Source organism: Anastrepha ludens, chromosome 2 (assembly GCF_028408465.1).
Source record: "Anastrepha ludens isolate Willacy chromosome 2, idAnaLude1.1, whole genome shotgun sequence".
In the NCBI taxonomy this organism is placed as follows: domain Eukaryota; kingdom Metazoa; phylum Arthropoda; class Insecta; order Diptera; family Tephritidae; genus Anastrepha; species Anastrepha ludens.
In genome coordinates this window covers 177,288,996-177,310,597 of record NC_071498.1, presented here as the reverse complement: position 1 = coordinate 177,310,597, position 21,602 = coordinate 177,288,996, and the positions used below count along the sequence as shown (strand labels likewise).

At 34.3% G+C, this 21,602-nt stretch overlaps 1 protein-coding gene across 1 annotated transcript in view; it reads right to left on the bottom strand.

Moving 5' to 3' along the window:
* Nucleotides 1-277: 277 nt before the first annotated feature.
* LOC128855919 (uncharacterized) overlaps nt 278-21,602 on the bottom strand; it is a 106,169-nt gene continuing 84,844 nt past the window's right edge. The window contains exon 3 of the mRNA XM_054091164.1: nt 278-583. Within this exon, the coding sequence (XP_053947139.1) occupies nt 467-583 (117 nt within the window). The 3' untranslated portion in view covers nt 278-466. The remainder of the gene's footprint in view (nt 584-21,602) is intronic.

The window sequence follows — 21,602 nt, the reverse complement described above, 5'->3', positions numbered from 1 at the left end:
TTAAGGTACATAAAGTACGAACTTTGTCTTACGACTATCGAGTTTGCGGTTGCTAGGCGATTATTTTTGTTTGTTGTTCCAAAAGAGAACATAATTTCTTTAAGACTAGAATTTTAAGCGAATCACAGTATATAATTCTCTATTGATTCCCATAAACTAATATTGACATACAAATGTGTAAAAAATAAAATATTTTTTTCTACAAATAAACATGTAAACCTACTTTAAAACTATACTATAACAAAAGATTCTCTCAAAATTCTTTATTAGTACCTAAACCTTTCCCCTTCTTAAGCCTCTTTTACTTGTCCATATGTTCTTCTTTCGTTTATTTGTTTTGGAAAGTATTTCACAAAACAATTTCTTTAATCCAAATGTAAATGTAAATGATTAAAAAATTGTATATCATCGAGTGAGCTACACACGATCGAGTTCTGAAATACCTATGCAAATGGGATTAAAGGCTTTAATTAACTCTCGACTGCTCATTTCCATACCTAATACCCACAAATGTACATCCATTTTCCAGTATTGCTTGATTGTTCCACTTCAACTTAGGAATAGCTGTTACAAAGTTAATTACCTGAAAATAAACAAAGGAAAATAATGGTTAGTAAACAGCTAATAATTGTCTATCCGACTAAATAGTATAAGTACATACGAAGATGTTGTATAAATATTTACATATAAAGTACTAAAGCATTAACACAAATCATAAACGATAAGCAAACAATTGTAAATTAGTTATCTGGCAAGGCAATGAAGCCTGACAAAGCAAGAATTAACTGATTGTCTATCATTAGCCAAACTCTTGGGTTCAGTTAAAGAATTTTCGTAAAGCACGCGACATTCAAATTTTAATATAAAAACTGAGAAAAAATGCCAAAGAAAAAACTCCCACTTTGCCGCTCCATTCGAATTGACCCTGAATGATAATAAATGACAGTAAGAGGCGACAAGCGTTGAAGACATTGATGAATGCTTTTAAGTGATTGTAACAAAAACAAAGAAAAAAAAAAAACAAGAAAAAAAAAACAAGAAAAAAAACAAGAAAAAAAAACAAGAAAAAGAAAACAACAACAAAGAGTGCCTTGATCACGCTATAGCTTCGCATTTAAATAGTAGTTTTTCTATATTAAATTAGAGAAGCCCTTTATTAAAATATGCAAGTATGGGCACAAAAAAGGAAAGAAACACCAGAATTAATGATATTTTAATGACATGTGACACACATGTGATTTTATATTTCTTATATTTTTCATTTTTTGATGCTTTAGAATTTTCTATTTTATCCAAAGAATTTTTGTTGCTTATTATTCATGATGATTTAACAAGAATTTTAAAAATTCAATAAACATGTGTCAACTGATGAACATGAATTGATGCTAGAGGGCAATAAATAAAATGATATTAAATGAATTGATGCTAGAAACAAACAAAAAGTAAAAGAAAAATTGTTTAATAAAAAAAAGTTGAAAATAAATAAATAAAAAAAACAAAAATGCAAAAACAAAATAATAATAATAAATAAATTTTAAAAACAATAAAGAAATACTTATTATAAAAATACTAATTACAACTAGAACAAGAGCTCATTTTATTCACTGATTTCACTTGGAGCTTGAAAAATTCAAGATTCCTTGAAATTCATTGAAAATAAAGAAATTCATAAAAAGAATCCTTATGAACATCAATTTCAGTTCAAAAATCGTTAAAGATGTTTTTACCATATTGTAAAAAAAAAACAAAGCAAAAGAAAAAAAAAAAATCAATAAAACAAATATTCTCGCGCGGTTCTAATGAGCAAGTTCTAAGCAATTAAGAAAAAAACAAAATTATGTTTTTTAGTTTAAAATTGAGTAGGCAGCACTGATTAAACAAAAACAATGAAGAATTAAATTTTATTAACCAAAAATTAAAAAACCAAAAACTCTTTAAAAAAAGTATAAAAAATAACAAAAATAAAAAACAAAACAAAAACAATTAAAAAAATAAAACAAATTAAAAATAAATAAAAAATAAAATAAAAAAAGATTTTACCAAAATTAAAAAATATGAAAAATAAATTTAAAAAATCAAAAAAAAATAAATATATATAATAATAATAATAATATAAATAAAAAAATTATAAAATTAAAACAATTAAAAAAAATTATAAAATTAAAAAAATATATAAAGGAAATATAAAAAATACAAAAAAAAAATAAAAAAAAATTAAATACATAAAAAGCTTATAACAATTTCAAATTAATAATATCACACAGCACTGATTAAAGAAAAACAATTAACAAAACAAAAAAGAATTTAAAAAAATATTAGAATTAAAAAATATATATAAACATTGAATTAAAAAAATTAAAACAAAATTAATTAAAATAAAATTAATTAAAAAAATGTGTATTTAAGAAATTAAAGTAAACCAAATAAAAAAATAGTAAAAATTTTACATTAATAATGAGGAAGCATGATAACAAAAGCAATTAACAAAAAAAAAAAATAAACTTCAAAAACTAAAAATTAAAAAAAAAAATAATAAAAAAAAAAATAATAAAAACAAAATAATAAAAACAAAATAATAAAAACAAAATAATAAAAGAAATAATAAAAAACTTTAAAAAATAATAAAAAAAATTAAAAACAAATAAAAGAAATTAAAAACTTTTTTTTTTTTTGTTCATGTCGATTAAAAGAAGTAAATAAGAAATTAAAAACATGAATAAACAAAAATTAATCATCAAATTACTTTTAAAATAATTTTTTTATTTTTTTTTTAATTTTTTCTTTTTTAATTTTTTTTCTTTTTTAATTTTTTTTCTTTTGTTTAATTAATTTTTCCCCTATTTTTAATTTTTTTTAATTCTGTAATTTTTTCTTTTTTTTCAAATTTTTTTAATTTTTATTATTTTTATTTGACTTTTTTTATTCCGTTTTAAATATCCAATGCATTTCTCTATATATAGGGTGCGCCATATAATTAAAAATGCTATAAAAAAGAAACTTCTCAATATTTTTCCAAACTGTTTTTTTTTTTTTTTTTTTTTTTTTTTTTTTTTTCATTTTAAAGTACAATCCTTCCAATCCTAGCCATGCACCATCCCATACGATCGGTCCAATTTTTCAACACATTTTCGATTGTATGCGGCTGTATTTCAGCTATGACATCGCGTATGTTGGTCTTCAGTGCATCAATTGTTGCTGGTTTGTTGGCATAACACTGGTCTTTGACGGCACCCCAAAGATAATAACCCAACGGAGTCAAATCGCAAAGTAACGCACATACGCTTCACTCGATGCTTTTCTTCTTCCCATTGCCGTACGTAATTTTCGTACACATTCTGCAACATTACCATGATTTTCAAAGTAATATCGCAATATTTCCCAGCGCTCTTTGAGCGTATACACAACCATTTTCGTTCAGCGGAAGAATAAAACTAATTTTCTGTCAAATCAGATGACAGCTAAGTGTTATCATTCTTCAAATAATACCTAGTTCAAATCCGTAACGATAGATGGCGGGCCCTGTATATTAAGGTATAATTTGTTTTGTTCAAATATTAAATATTTACAAAAAACTTGAAAGGACGTATAAAAAAATAAAAATGTACACATCTACCGCGTGTCCATGTGGAACACTGATCCACTGATTACAAAAATTCTTTTTATTCTCAAGAAGTTGGAATTACAGCATTGCCTGGCTGAAATGTGTAATCCGAACCAAAAGAATGGGAGAATGAAAAATTTGGCCATCTGAAGCAAAATTGTGAGAGTAACTTGGACTGCTATGTCATATAGGGGACTTAGAGCTACATACATGGTGAAGTCCAAAATAAACAAGACTGAGCTAAACGGAAACGACAGAAGTTTTGTTCTGATAACTTCAGGTTTATTTATTCAAAATAGTCCCCTCGGGCCTTGATACACTGTTTTGCGCGCTCTAAAGGCTTTTCGAAAGAGTGTGTCCGGTCATTGACCGGAATGTCTTTCGGGATGTCGGTACAAGCCTTTTAGTTGGCCTAACGGACGCAACCCGTTTTCCTTTCATGGCCAAATGCAATTTTCCGAATAGGTAGAAATCGCAAGGATGGTTAAAATTGATCGATGAGATGGTACATTATCATGCAATAAGCGCCAGCTTCAAAACGCCAAGATAGAAAATTGCGTTGACGGTTTGGCCCGTTGGCACGAACTCTTTGTGGAATCGTAAAAACAAATGAGCATCGACTTGATTTTTGACTTCTCCAAACGCGAATTTTTGGGTGGTAGCTAGTCTGTGGCCTTCCATTCGGTACTTTGACTTTTTTGACTTAGTTTCAGTTTGCGTTAAATCGATTTAAGGTAATTTTACATAACTTAAGACAACCTACCATACCAGCATCAAGTGTTTCTAGTTAGCCCAAGCACCACTTAATTTAGAAAGCATAGAGAGCTGTAGGTTTTAGATTCCTAAACTTAGAATTCTTAAATAAAGGCGAAGGCAAACAAATAAGTAAAACAAAGGCACACAAATAAGAAAAACAAAATATAATAAACACAGACGATGAACAATGCCGCTAATGCAATCGTGATGACGTTTAAGTTTCTATGAAAACTAAGTAAAATCTAAGCATTGGCTAACAGAGTTATTATTGACACCACAACTGTACCCTTTTACGTATGCTTCCGCTCTTCAAATCAGTCGTTATTCAGACGGCAATGAAATAACATGCGACATGTTACTGCGACTGACCATCACATCAGCGACACAACCTCTGTGGTAAACAAACCGCTGCAATCGCACCTATTATGTCAACGAATCTGCCGATTTCTTCAAATTCGCTGAGAGGCGAATAGTGGTTTGATGTTGGCCACACATTTGATTCTGTACAACATTTTCGCACCCCACATATCATTCCAAATTATAATTAATTATATTTGCATGTTGTCGAGTAAATAGATAAATTGCTTTCAAATCTTATCTCATCAGACTTTGGCACCACTAGCAAATGATGAATGGGCACTAAGTATCTCAAAATTTAGAATTTTTGGCGAATTCTCATCTAATCTAAGTAGAATATGGCGCACTCGACGAGGTTCAGACAACCTTGATTAGTATTTTAGCATTTGTCTTTATCGAAACGTATATTAATAAGCTTAGTGGAAATGGATAGACTTGACTGGCGACGTACGTTTATTGTACCGATTAATATGTCGGCTGGACTTTTAATTTGACTTTCTTGTCGTTCATGGCTCTCAGGTGGATGACCCTGTGGCTATGTATTTCATAAACTTTTTTTTCGCAAATTATTGATTATATTGCGTCGTTTCATTTTTGGAAGCATTCGGCCTGCTGGATAAAAGACTTCTTCGTCCCTGAAGTATTTTGGTCTCTTAAGAATAGCTATTTTCCAGTAGTACATAAATTCCCTTTGAAAGAATTGAGGTAGAATTGCTTCTTTTTTTTGGTTATAGGGAGGGAGAAAGTTACCTGTAAGGATTTTATATGGTGTGCAGATACCGATATATTTTGGAAAATATTTTTTTATTCTCTAAGGTATAGCCTGAAACAAGCTTTACACAAAGGCTCATTACATTCTACGCAAATTGTTTATATTCTTGTTTGAACTTTCGCCTGCGCACTCTGTTATCTTCGCTTTCAATGCTCATATCATTTCTTTCATATTGATAACAAAACACCTGCAATTAGTAAACTGGCCAAATTATATTTTATCAATAATATATTAACCCAAACAAAATTATAGCAGTTTTTAATGTTAGTTAATTGCTCTAACACTTAACTATGGATTTCAAAAAATTTGAGTGTTTATTATCTTAGACATCTGGTACACATACCGATCTACCAGGTGGCGTTGCAGTTAAAATAATTTGCAAAAATCATGTTTATGGTCCGCTTTGGTACATATTTGGCTTTATATTTGTGACTGATAAGAAATATCGAAATGTGGCGGGCCCATGAAAAAATTCTGTATGCGGAACGAATTGGGCAGGACTATTTAATATAAGAACTAGTAGCTTCACGACCAGTATATCACTTGATCTCGTGTCACAAACTACCATCTATATAATTGATTGGGTATTGTAATAAGTTTCTGCCCTCGTAAAAGATGTCGCTGTTGATACTAGTAACATACTGGTGATTTGAAGGTGTATAGGCGAAGTCTTGATCGCAGTAGTTGAGATTCGCTTGAAGCGTAAAGATCCTTTTTTATTTGACGTCAAAAAAGTCTACGTTCGTCCGAAAAAACAGCATTTGCTGGAAGTAATGCCACGGTGCTCTAGAAGGGGGCTTAAATAAAAATGAGTTGGCACTTCGAAATTCCTTTTGATTATGATTCTTGGGTTAGTAGGGAATGTTTTAATATAGAATTTAAAATCAGTTCACGTGGCCGATTTTAAATAATTTGAGTTTGAAATTAGAAATAGCGCTATTATTACTATATTATATTTTATTCAATACTTTTTCGAAATCTCAAAACTGTTTTGAAAATTGGGATCGAAAGCCCTCGTTGTCTTCTATTTTATGCAATTTATTTGAAAAGAATCCGATCATAAATGGCAAAGTTATTCGCATTTGAATGTCCACCACAAGCGCACATTGTTCATTGCTTCAAATTGCTTGCTTTTAATGCGTATTGGAATTGATTTAATGCATAAATGTAATCATAAAGAAACAAAATAATGTTCATGAAATATTTTATTAAACTAATTTTATTAAATATAAATTAAAACTAATACATATAATATACTGCTCACAAAGCTATATATGTGTACTATTGTAGCTACGTACAGCTCGAAGTAGTTTTGCAAAGTAATTTTCATTAATTTTTGCTACCTTAAAGTTTTTCCACTTTTCGTTGAAATCGTGATGTACCGATTCTGTGGCTTGTTCTGCAAAAAATCCTAGACCTTTCTGAAATTTTGAGCAAAACTGTGGAACGTGGTTATAAATTGTGTGAACTTTTGGTGTTACCGAAATTCCTAAAAGTTCATAACTTTTCTGAAATTCGGTAACATGTTGTTGAAGCTTTGGCCGTAATTTAAAAGAAAAACAATCGTCAACAACTGTTTTAAACTTTCTAAAAGTATCTACGTACGCAATGCAACCTGATAGACCACCAAAATTAACTTCGCATAACCGTTGAAGTTTGTCAACATTATTAAGTAAGATCTTACAAGCATTCCCTTCAAACGAAAAATTGCCACCATTTGTACAACTTTTTTGAACATGACATTCCTGCGCCCACTTTTCTGCAATATTAGGATGTAGTTTAAGCATGCTACTGTAAAGAGTGTTAACACATCCTAACAATAGATGCAGTTCAGGAGGAGGGATCACATCCAAAATTAATTGATCCTTATCTGAGCAAAACAAAGGTGGATGTATGCAATTTTTGAAATCCTTCACTTTATTTTTCACACTTCCTTGATGACACCAATTATTGTAATTAGACAGGCAGCTTGCAGTTGTCCTTAAAGTACCACAGGAACTTAAATCAGATTTTGTGACGTCACACCAAATGCATGGGCAAAAACTTGCGTTACTTGTCAAACCCGTAATAATATTTGCAAGTTTCAAGTCCGTCGTTACTGTTGCAGGATATTCAATCAAACATTTATTTATTTCCAATTTTGACCACAGAAGTTTAACATTATTGTAATTTTCTTATTTTGATGTTTACCGTTATAATTTCGCATTGGAATGTGATGCCGCAAGGGTCGTCCACCAGTACAAATCCTATACGTCCTATACAATGAACAATGTGCGCTTGTGGTGGACATTCAAATGCGAATAACTTTGCCATTTATGATCGGATTCTTTTCAAATAAATTGCATAAAATAGAAGACAACGAGGGCTTTCGATCCCAATTTTCAAAACAGTTTTGAGATTTCGAAAAAGTATTGAATAAAATATAATATAGTAATAATAGCGCTATTTCTAATTTCAAACTCAAATTATTTAAAATCGGCCACGTGAACTGATTTTAAATTCTATATTAAAACATTCCCTACTAACCCAAGAATCATAATCAAAAGGAATTTCGAAGTGCCAACTCATTTTTATTTAAGCCCCCTTCTAGAGCACCGTGATGCTTCATTATTACCTTTTAAAGAAAAGTGCTGCTGAAACGTGGCGTATATTGATCAATATTTACGGTTATCTCGCTCTATTAAATACAACTTGTAAAGAGTGGTTCCGACGCTTCCAAAGAGGCAATTTCGTCAGTGATAAAGATCGAACGAGCGAAAGGGCACCGTAAAAATTCGAAGATACTCAACTACAACAATTATTGGATGAAAACGCATATCGAACCCTTCATAATATGTCTAAAGAGTTCGATGTTGACAGATTAACCGTCGGTAAACGTTTGCACGCGATGGGAATGGTCCAGAAAGTGGGTAACTGGCTGCCACATCAATTGAAGGAGAGGGATATCGAGAGACGTTTGGTGAAGTGTGAGATGCTTCTTGAACGGCAGAAAAGAAAAGGTTTTCTACATTGCATCGTCACTAGTGATGAAAAATGGATCTATTACGACAACCCTAAGCGTCGAAAATGTTGGAGCCTGCCAGGTGAAGCAGGTCTATCGACAGCGAAAAAAATATATTCAGAATTCAAAGGCTATTTTGTGCATCTGGTGGGATTAGAGGAGTCAGAAGGATGCCATCTATTATGAACTCCTTAAACCATCTGAAACCACCACTGGTGATCGTTACCAACTGCAGCTAATGCGCTTGAATCGAGCTCTCAAAGAAAAGCGGCAAGTGACCGGAATGGGACGGTAGACATGACAAACTGATTTTGCTGCATAACAACGCCAGGCCACACGTTGCTAAATTGGTTCAGAAATATTTAGAGAGACTGAATTGAGATATCTTGCCCCACCCGCCGTATTCCCCAGACATTGCATTGTTTACCATCTGTTCCGATAAATGCAGTCAGCCCTTATTGGAGAGCGGTTAACTTCTTGCGCTAGCATAGCAAACTGGCTCAATGAATGGATCAAGTCAAAATCAAAGTCAAATCAAGTCAAATTCGAATTTTTCGTCAGAGGAATCCGTATGCTGCCTGAAAGATGGAGTAAAATTGTAGTTTCCAATGGAACATTAATTGTTTAAATAATTCGTAACTTTGGCTAAGAAACAACGGAAACTTATTCCCATACCTAATAGTAAAGTCAAACATACTGATAAATTTTCAAAGCCGTCGGTACTTCACAAGTTGTTTTATTTTGACATTCATGTATTTGTACCCTGAAACTGCAAACGGGAGATTTCAAATAAAATAATTCATTTTGATATTTTTGTTCACCTTCGTTTGCTTCGTAGAAAATAAATCACAGATTTTTTAAGGTAACCGACAAAAAGACAAATAGAAATGGATTGAGACTTAGAAAGTTTATCAAATTGCCGAATTCAGTCTTCAGAATTTTAATGTTAATTTAAATTTAAATAATTTGAATTTTAATGCCAGTAAAACAGTGTCAACCCCTTATAGAACCTGCTCCATGTTTCAGTTGTTGATATTAGGCATGTTTTGGGCACGAGATCTTCTGCTGATCGAAGTACTCGCCAGTTGAAAACGACCACCTCGAACCTCTGCAGTGCTGCGTTTCTCTATGTATGTAAATGATCAGTGAGTGCAGCTTCGCATGCGTACCTAAATAATTCAACTTCCTACAACTGCACTTGTGTTTACACGGATTAAGTATTTGCGTTTTTAATTAACTTTTAAGCTCTTTGTATACCCTAGTATTAACAGCGTTAAGCCAGCAATCAATTAGGTACACAAAGTTAGGCAAAGGCAAATAAAGAAAGCGGCGTAGTTTTTGAAGAAAGAGGCAATGTGAAGGTATAAAGGCACCTACAAATATGGGGTGCAAAGCGGTGGGAAAATAAATAGGCTGAAAATAAAATTAAAAGTAGTCGTTAACAATTAATGGTTGGTGGTTAGTGGTTTAAGTACTGTTTGAACATTTGGAAGTCATACCTTTTTTAGATACCGACTGATTACAATCATTAGCGGCAAAAATTATGAGCTGTAAGATTTTTAATTTTTTTTTTCTTTTTGTTTCATTACTATCCGCATGCCACGCTATAAGCAATTAAGTGCTTCACACCCAACTGACTCAATTATACGTAAAATGTACGCATGCATCACGCATTACATCACTTCTAAACCTGGCGTGGGTACTAAGTGGATATTAATATAAGTGGATACTAAGTACTACTGCCGCCAAAGTGTGTGTAAAATATTGAAAACTAATTCCATTTTAATTTCCGTATTTCCCCAATAAACGCCATAAAGTGAGGCGCTGTGGCAAAAACAAAAGCAACAGCGGGCAAATCAAGCTGTCAAGAGTTTTGCGCAAGTAATGCAATGTGCGGGAAGTTAAGGAAGGAGAAGAATAAGAGGAAATATATTGCGTTGATTATAAATTTAGAGCAACACACCCAAACTGCACTGGAGCAAGGAGGAGAACGCGACGAATAAAAACTGCGCAGAAAACTAGAGCACATACACGCACGCATACACACGTACACGCACACACACACACTCACATGCTCGTGCATATGTTGGTTGGGTAGGTATTGTGGGTGCAGAAAATTGGGAAACAATTAAATGATAAAGGAAAATTATTGCGAAAATAAAAAAGGGGACAAGAAGCAAACAAGGTGATGACTTGGGTGTGCCGAATAATTTCGCAAATATTCGTTCACTTTTAATTGTCAGCCATAAAACGCTGTGTAAGCTTTTGGCTTGTTTACGAAATTGATTAAACCTTATCACGCGGCTGCATTAGTAAAAGTATAAAAGTAAATTTGTATTATTTATCAGAGGAAAAATATAATAAAGTACAGACAGCCGCATTTACAGTTGCGATAAAAAAACACAATATTGGGTAATATATTTGGAGAGCGGAGGCTAAGATTATAAACAGAGCCTTCCCACAACAGTCGGTTTTACGTTACCGGAACCACCCGGATTTATATCCGACCAAGTACTGAAGGACTGTCTCTTCAGCAGCATTTTCCAAACAAGTATGGGAAATATGCAAGAATGATAGAAACAAAATTGCGCCCATCAGAGAGAGAGCGTGACGTCACGTTTGCCGAGTTGTGCAGTGTTGCCAACCATTTGCTTTTCGCAATAAATTTAGTGCTTTTTTATATATCAAAATACGAAAATTTTAAAGTTTGGTCTTCGTTTTTTAGCAACTGAAGAAACTATAACGACATTTTTACAAAAGGAGTACCTTATCTTGTTACATAACCTCAAATATAGCAAAAAGTCGTTCTCTTAACAAAAGAGTTTCTCTTAACAAAAAACCCATAAATTAAATTGTACATATCCATAACACATTTATTTAAAAAAAAAAACGCACATTTTAAAAACAATTTCTCACGCATATAAAGTTCTTGAAGTAATTCAATAAAAAAATGGTGTTTTAGTTTCTTTAAATGGGCATTTAGGTGCGTTTTTTATATCCAAAGCTAGGCAACACTGCAGTAGCGAGAGAGAGATTTGACTGCTGAAAGCATAAGAACACCAACAACAACTGCAATCGCGGGCAACGCTACCAGATGTTAAAAAAAGTACAGCTAAATAAAACTGAGTGAATTATTGAGCTAATTTTTAAAAAATTTATATTTTACAAAATAATAAACATTACTTTTAATTAGAACAGACTAAAAAAATATCATGAAGAAAGAACTAAAACTCCGAGACTAAAGAACAAAAAAAGAAACTAAATCAAGTTACGAAAATAGGGATCTGGCCGTACTGGTGCTAAAACGACGTAACTCATTGTCAAATTCGCTGAGAGCAAAGTAACGGTACCACGGTAGGCGCCATCTCATTATTCTTTCCATAATGGGAAATATGAATGCTGATACAACAACAATGAAGAGAGCGGAGACTAGCGAAGGCGGCACACAACCGTAAATGTTTTAACAACAAACCAAAAAAAAAAAAAACATTTAAAATATTTGAAGTATCTAAAATGAAATATTTTAGCAGAAATTTACTCGCCTGAGGGCACTGGAATCGATTTTTTTCAAAAATACTGTATCTATGATCGGATTGGATTATTTTGATAAGAAATATTGGTTCAAAAAACTGAAGCCGATAGAGTGGCGCTGTGGTTAAAAACTCTAAAAAATCGTATTTAGCGACCAATTGGTTTCAAAATCGGAGTTAATTGCCAAAATGTCATTACAAAAAGTGGACTCTTCTCGATGTTCATGTGGTTCGACCACTTCCCAATGAATGCTTTCATAGTTCGATTAGAGCCGTTTTCAGAAAATGCATACATTATTAACATAAAAAAGTCCTTATAGAGTGTACCAATGCACTCAGCCAACTGGCGACTCTCAATCAAGGCTCCCCGATTCGGTTACCGGGACATGAGAGACACGAAGAAAACGACAAGACAGTCTTTTATGTCAAAAAACGGGCGGAAGGGTCATTATTGGACCAACCGCATTTTTCGGCTTAAACAAAAACCTAAACCAGGAAACCAAAAAATGGATCCAAATAAAAAACAGGAAATACTAGAACTTTAACAAAGAGAGTAGTAAAGTCCTCTCACGACGAACAAAATGCGCTCCTATAGTATGGCCCAAAAGCTGGGACGGTGAGAATATCTGTGAAGCGTCCCTAAGAGCGTTTGAGAGAAAGATTTCGGTTAGCACGTAAAAGAAACGACTTTGTTATACTCGGCCAAAATCACTTAAGCGGATAATAGAAGAAGTCAACAAAAGTTGCAATATTTTTTTTAACGCAATAGAGGATTATTTCCTCCTTAAAAAATATTATGCAAAAAAAATTAATAAGTCGTATAAATATTACCTACAATTAGTAGCAAGCAAAATTATTGTTTATTGATGGTTTTTTATTTATCGCAACTGTATATGATAAAAGAAAGTAAGCCAAACCATTTACCTGTGTTCAAAAACAATTAAGTTACTAAGCGAGAAAAGCATTCTGAGAGAATACATATGTGCATACGCATACAAGTAAATACAAAAACACACCCCAGTAGGAAAAACTTTGCGCTAATAATGTGTAGCTCAAAAGTAGTTATTCCGGTCAGCATGGTGATGCCTGGTACAAAATAGACATACAGACACGCTTCCAATATCTTCTTTTTGACTAAATGTTTTATCATGTATTTAAATAGTTCATGTCCTTGGTACAACTCGAAAGTTCGATCTGCCATAAGAAAACGCAACAAGTTTTATGCTATGTGGAGAAAAGATTTGATGGATACTTCTTGGCGCCGCTACAAGGAAATCCGAAATGAAACTACTGCAATAATAGAGTCTAAACGTTGATACAGTTACTCAAAACTTCATCCATCGCTTCCGTCAAGAGAGCTGTGGCGCAATCTAGAAAAAAAGTTAATTCATGGTAAAGTAAGTATCGAGTGTGAGATTGACCTTTTATCACTTAAACTTAATGTGACGCTTGGAATTAGTAGATATGAGCATATCTCTGCCTGGCAAACCAATATACTGGGTTGCAGTCCTGAAAATTATCTATCCGCTAGGAATTACATATTTATGTGCAGACTTATTGTACTATATTCAAGTAACCTGCCCATCTGTTAGAGAAGTTGATACCAGCAAGGTCTCGGAGACACAGTGTCAGTGTCGTTATTCTAACATTCAATTACTTAGCATCATTTAGATTATTTTTCATTAACGCTGTTAGATTGTGGAACTCATTTATGCCCGACACTGTGAAAACTGGACTTAACAGATTTAACTACAAGGCACAAGTATACGATTACTTTAATTGTTTGATTGCATTCAATTAGGGCATTAAATTATTCACTTGGTATTTTATTAACTACTTTTTTCTTAATCTACCTCTTCTTTTCCTACTATCAAAGCCGTATTTTAATAATAGTGTTAAGTTATATTGGATTGAATTCTCAATGAACAGTTGTAAAAATGTAGATTCAGAAATTTGTATGTTAAAATATTTCTAGTCGGATATACTAATGTTGAAGCAGTATTGAAAGACTTAAGTCTTACTCTGTACTACTGATACAAATAAAATGAAATGAAGTGGAGTTTAATAATTTTGCTCTCACCTAAAATGTTAAGTAATATAGCATAAAAAGCTAAATTTCTAGCTCAAATTTTGCGCACTCTCAGATTTAAAAGCTCGATGGAAGCGCTAATCCTCAACTACTGAAATTGAGCAGGAACCAACATTTAAAGCTGTAGGCAGATATCTACACATATGTGAAGATAAGAAATAGAAACTAGTATTGGTCCCGAATTGTATGGAAGGGCACTAGTTCGGCATCAATTTCGCTACAGGGTAGTTACATGCACAAATAAGTATATAAATTTTGGCAAAATATATATGCAAATATGAGATAAGGGTAGAATTAACCAATTAACGCGAAAATTGTGCAACAAACTTTATTTATATTTGCCTTTCGCAATAAAAATTACGATAAGTGTGTCTGAAAAAGGAAAACAACAACAAAAAATATATATTACAAAAACACAAAAGAATACAAAACAAAAAAAAACACAAAACAAAATATAAAATATAAAAAAAAACACAAAACAAAATATAAAATATAAAAAAAAACAAAAAAAATAAATGTAACATGTAAAAACAAAAACAAAAAAATAAATAGAAAAAAGGGATTTTAAAAAACTAAACAAAAACCCAAATACAAGAGATTTGTATGTCTAGTTATAGTACATAAAATTACTATTGCGAATCAATTTTGATAAAACTTGCGGATATACACGAAAATATACGAAGGCGTGGTTATAAAATAGCTTCCATGACTGTATTTTCAGGAAATAAAACAACTTTAAAATAATTTCATGCAAGATTTTCACCAAGCCGAATCACCCATCTACACATATTCCATTTAAAAAGACGTAGAAAAAATTACAGAGGTACCGAGGGTCTCAAATGGTGGAAGTTACACCGATTCCATAGAATTTTCAAATACTTCAATCCAAAAAAGCACTGAAGGTTCATATTTATTCATAAATTTTCAGAGCTAAAATGAAGCTGCGAGCCAATTATGCTTAGTGCCGAAGGCCACAAATGTATCCATCAATAATTGTTTAGTGCCTCGCAACCACATTCGATATAATCACGGGTACCATCTGGAATCACTTCTAAAAATAATTGAAAAAAAAAAATTTAACAAAACAAAAACAATAATAATAAAAATAACAAAAATCCAAATAATATATAAACAAAATAAATAGAAATGCATAAAAAATTAAAACAATTAAAATAAGATAAATAGAAAATTAAAAAAAAAAATAAAATAATAATAAAATTATAAAAAAACAAAAGAAAAAACGAAAGAAAAAAACAAAAATCAGTAAATTATTATAAAAAAAATAAAAAAATTAAAAAACATATATAAAAAATAAAAAAAAACTTTAAAAAAATATAAATAAAAAAATAAAAACGAAATAAAAAAATTAAATAAAATAAAAATAATAATAAAATAATTCCAAAGATGCGCAACTCATACAAACCCTTGGCTAAAAATTCATATTCATCGATTTCTGCTTATAATGGCAATTGTGAGGGTCGATGATAAAATGTTTGCCCGTAACTTAACTTGCTTGTTGATCGGAGGTGGCGAGTGGAAACTACTTGCGTTACGACCAGACAAATCTGGCCATCCTACAATCTGAAACAGATAAAAACCCTTATAAGTCTTTCGAAACACGAACTAAGGCATATAATATCTCTTATCACCGGCCACTGCCTTTTGGCCACTCACGCACGTCGGCTCGGGGTTCCTCAAAACGACCTGTGCAGATACTGCGAGGACGAAGATGAGGAAGTATCGAGCAGGTATTTGCTGTGCAGTTGTCCCGGTCTAGCCAGAAGTCGACTCGCTCTTCTGGGCTCTTCAACAATTGACAATCTTTCAGTGCTCTCGGACCTGAAAATCGAATCTCTCATCAAATTCTCGAAACGAATTAATATCTTTGACCAAAATCTACAATAAAAATCTCGGTTAGGTGGGGAAATCATACATCATAATGAGCTCTAGGGCAACACAACGGACCCAACTTGCGGTCTATATGGCACTCCGATGCGGGGTCACCCTTAAACCAACCAACCAACCAACTTAACTTGCTTGCTTTTACTAACAAATCCCCGAAACTTATTTACCCCACCTAGCACATTAATCGCTAGTGCAATAACAACTGAAAGACTCTGCAGAATTGACAATGCACAAACTGTTACAGTACATTATCGAATGTGTTTTTTTTTATCTTTTTTTCGAGTTGTTATCTCTTCTCGGGATTTTTTATGTTTTTTTTTTATTTTTATTTTCGAGTAGTTAATTTTCTCGAAAATTTTAAATGATTAATAGAAATAAAAGAAGCTAAAAGCAAAAAATACAACAATTCTGCAAAAATAAAACAAAAAATTATAAAACAAAAATTAAAACATATGAAAAAAATTTAATTATTATATAAAACAAATCCGAACATATCAAAAAAATATGTATGTGCATAAAAAAAATCAAACCAAAAATTATAAAAGAAACTAAGAAACTCTAACATACAATAAAAAAGAAATAAAAAAAGACACAAAAATTATTTAAAAAAACACAAAAATTGTAAAAAAACACAAAAATTAAAAAAACAAAATTAAAAAATAGCACAAAAATTTAATTAATTTAAAACTAAAACTTATAAAAAATTAAACAAACAGAAAAATATAAAAAAAACTAATAAAATATAAAAAAAAAATTAAAAAGGCAAAACCCCTACAAAATTCCTCTCTGAAAATTCCATCGATTTCTGGTTACAGCCAATTATGTACCAAGCCATACAGCTACGAATGTACATATGTATGTATGTACATTCACACATCACCGACATTTGGGAGATCCACATTATTGCAACTTGTCAATTAGCCGCCTATACACACATACATACGAATATGTAGATAGTGAACAACATATCACACTATCATTTTCGAATTACGGAGGCAGCTTTGCCCAATGAATGCAATAATCATTGAGCGCACTTGCATCTGTGTGTTTATGTTGGCAGATACAAACATGCACACATACACAGAACACATATGGGGACACAACCGCCTTGAACTGTGTTACAACCAAATTTTCCAATTAAAAATCCTTCTTTTTTTTGCGTATTTGTCACTAAATCAGTTGTCTCCTTTACTTTAGACATTACATCATACAAACGCCTCGGAGTTTGATACTCGTCTGGATCAACACACTCACTTTGGCCGGGCAAACTCTATAGGGACCTTGTTTGCCATCTACTACGACAAAACGTACGTACGAGCGAGATGCGGTGTGTTATCAGCAATGTGCATACTTTTGAGTAGCAACAACAAATATTTGCTCGCACTGGTATTTTGCTCTAATTGGCAAAAACTGAGCAGAGTTGTTTAAATGTTTAACGCCATCAAATAGCAATGAATTTAATTACTTCGTAGTTGATTGGTGAATGCACAAGTGAGGCATTGTTTGAAGAGTGTAAAAGGCTTGTATTAATTAAATTTTTAAATTTTTTATTTTTTTATTTTGATTTTGGCAATAACGAGCGCTAATTCGGTGTTTGTAGATTTGAGTGAAAAAGGAAATAAAAATGTAAGACACCATATTTTGCCGTCAACTCGTCAGCTGAGTTGATAAAAATGAAATACACAGTTTTATTAGCTTTGCCATAAAATTGTCCATCTGGAAATGCATTGTTGGTGTGGGAATTTTTGTAAATAAAACTTTGCTATCCGATCCATAGTAAAAATATTCGGGGAAGTAAAAACTAGTAGAGAAACAGTAATGAAGACCATTTTCCGCTCATTTTGAAGACAGAGGAAGCCACGTAGGTAGGTAGGTAGGTAAAATGGTTGAAGTATCACTCGGGCACTCCTCAAGCAGCACTAAAGCGCCATTTTGATACCATTATGAGACCTTCAACAGGCAGATATCTACAGCCAGCCAGAGCTGTTGATGTAATGGAGAAGATTTATGAAATTCAGGTTGCCGCACCGTCCCAGGATGTCGAAAAACGGAGCACCCAGTAAGGTTAATCGTCTAGCTGACAATCCCGGACATTTACAGAGAAAGTGCTCAACAGTCTCCTTGGACTCTGAAAGGTGCCCACAGCTTCTGCAATGGGAGCAAAGTGGTAAGTGTGTGTCGACGTCCAACGACAGTTAAGCACAGCTACGAGTTTGGAAATGGAATAGCGTGGAGTCCTCAGTACTTCCTGAGCGCTACGTTTATTTTATGGTGGCTAAAAGATTTTGGAAAAATGGAGCTCCATCTTCAACGGATAGGAGGTCTCTGAGACCAATTTAGTCCCCTTCCTCGCAAGCTCATTACACATTTAATTTCCCTCTATGTTCCTATGTCCTGGAACCCAGATAAGATTGCACATCATTGCACATCCAAAAGATTTGATCTCCTCCTTGCGTGAGTTGACTGGTTTGGATTTGCAACATGGGGGCGTCAGAGCCTTAATCGTGACTTAAATATCGGGAAATATCTCCCTCGCTACCGCGATCCCTAAGCAGTTTGCATGGCTGCAGGATCGCAGGATGCCTGCTCCGACCCCCGATTTCATTTTGGGGACACTCAGACAATATTATGTCCATAACACTGCACTCGGGTTCCCTTTTTAAGTTTCTTTAAATCTACCCAACCTCCGAAAACATCTGAGAAGATCTTTTGGTGCCAAGGAGGTAAGGGGGTCGCTTCATGCCAAAAACTTCAAGCCTAATTCAAGCGAAGGTGGGGCAGACGCACAGGAAGTGGTCCGCCGTCTCATCCTTCTCTCCACATGCTGGGCAGAATCCACTATCTGAGCTGCCTACCTTTTCCATGTGCTTCCTTGAAAGTGGTCCGTCTCCAGTCCAACCAGCTACCTGCAGTCCCTTCTGCTTAATGACAGAAGGATCCGCGACAGTCGATCTGATATGACAGGTAACATCAGTTTTGTCCAACTGCAGCTCCTCTCATCATGCCAAGCTCGCTTATGGGTTGAAGTAAGCCAGTTTGCTAACGGTGGCTATGATGGCTGCAGAAGGGAGTGCCAGAAAGGGCTGCGGGCCAAAGAAGTTGGCCTCAGAGCCCATCCTAGGTAAAAAAAAATTCAGAGACCTCATTACCCGCGATACCCATGTGTCCCGGGACCCATGTTAGCATCAGGATATTATGTCTACCGACATAGTTCAGTCTGGATTTACAGGACTCAACTACCTTTGAAGTGGTTGGAGGGCTGCAGACACATATAGATCTGCCTCTCCACCTGTTTCCCACAGCAAAGTTAATTGCTTCTAAAACAGCATACACCTCTGCTTGGAACACAGATGCGTACATTCGAAGAGCAAAGTGTTGTTTTGTCCCGTTGGACTCCATGTAGACGCCAGAGCCAGAACCGTGCTGGGTCCTGAAGCCATCCGTGAAAATGCAAACACAGTTTTTACCGGGCTTATTTTTAAGTTTAACCGCAATTGAGCCTTTGGCAGCACCACACTGCATCTCTTTCCATGTACGACTCTGGATGGCATGGAGTCAAGGGGCATGGAGAAGATCGTTGTATAGAAGTCCATACCTTCCCTGTTGTCCAATGCCGGACAGAAGCCGAACCAATTCTCATTGTTTCAGCCTGCAGATGATCTTCAAATCCTCTCCTTGGATGAAAACATCAAGTGGTGGTAGACTAACCAGAGCATCTAATGCAAAGCCTGAAGTAGTCGGAAAAGCACCGGTACAACAGATGGCCACAGTGCGTTGCCGTCTCTATAAGGTTCTCCTGACACCCACGAAAGAGAGTCTACTCAACCAGACCACTGACGCATTGTGGTTCAAATCGTTCAAAACGCCATCTACGTGAACATGAAGCTTGAACAAAAGCTTCTCTTACGGGCTAAATTTTCGACTTTAACTGCTCAGTCGGCCGCTTGACGTTTCTAACCGTTTCGCAGCGGTTTTAAATGACATTCAGATCCACCCTCAAGGTGAAATGAATTGAGAAGGTGGCCAATAACATACCGGTATCGGGCTCTCAGTGAATTTGACAGAATCATCTAATAGGCTTACGGAACTAGGGTCATGAAGCGTTTTGTTTACGTAAAAATTAAGATTTTGTTAGTGATATACGAAAAAATCAACACAATGTCACTTCATTGCCGTCTGAAGAACGACTGTGGCTCGTCCCCGTGTGAATAAATGTGAAGTGAACGTGCAGAACTCGGCTTTCGAATCCTTTGTAACGTGGCGGCTGAAGTTCCCCTTACAATTTTCTTTTTCACCATAATTATTGGCCAAACCTTGTAAATCAATCATTCTTGATTCACCCTCGTATCAAGTAAATATAATGGATTAGCAAATAAGGAATCACCTTCGAACAAAAATTTAATTGAAAATCGTTTCATCAAAGTTTACAAAACTTTGCCCACTCAAAGGTGCATTCAAATATGCCGAATACATACACACGTACACATTCCCCACACACGCACGCATGGAACCAAATCTCGTCACTGCCACATCCAACCTACCTCCGAATTTTCACTTTCGTGCAACTGCATAAGACAAAACTACAATTTTTCGTGCAATCATCAGCATCGTACAAACCTGCAACACAAACTTTTCGCTTTTAATTGAAAAATCGAATATTGCCACCACCCAAAACGAAACTTTTAGTGCAACTTCTATGCATCTCACTCATCCACTTTCTACTCTTTTAATTTCACTTTATACTCGATTTCTAATTGTGGGAAACAAAAGTAATGGATAAAGAGTCAACGACTTTTAATTTCAACAGGAACTATGGGAACCAAAACTACCACACGCACGCATTCACAGCCGGCAAGCAAAGCAATACAGGACGAAGCACGCTGAACTTGTGGAGGGGGAGACTGAGAGACAGGCATGCGGCGTGTGCTAAATTTTTCACTAGAATACAGCACAGGATGCAACTGAACCAGTGGCGGTTGGAAGGCAATATTTCAAACACATACACACACAAACAGATGCATGCATAGTAACAAATGGAAAACCAATAGTGAAGCCAACTAGCTTAGAGTGGGGAAATAGGAAAACGAAAACATTAAAATGGCAAATAAGTGTATTTTCAGTAGTGGCTCTGAGAGAGAGGCCGGTAATTACTATTACTGCTTCTTCTTCTGCTGCTTCTACTGCTGCTTCTACTGCTGCTTCTACTGCTGCTTCTGCTACTGCTGCTACTCAGAACCACTCACTCACTCATTCACTACTATGTCAGGGGAGTAAGAAAAAGTGAAAAATAGAAAAAATATTTTTTATACTTTTTTCCATTTCCCAGGCAAAAATAGTAAAAAAATTGGCTTGGCAGGGAAGTGCAGAAAAGGAACTAAAAAAAGTGCATTTCAAGTTGCTTTTAGAGCCTATGTGCCAAGTTGCAAATATCAGGCGTCCGGCTGTGATGGACGCGCGCACCTACCCACAATACCCATACACACATAAATATGCAGTTGGATGTATGTCTGCATGTACGTATATAATTGAAGGGCATGAAGGTACGTACAGCAAATCAGCTTTGGTTTAATGTTACCTCCTTGCGCTTGGCA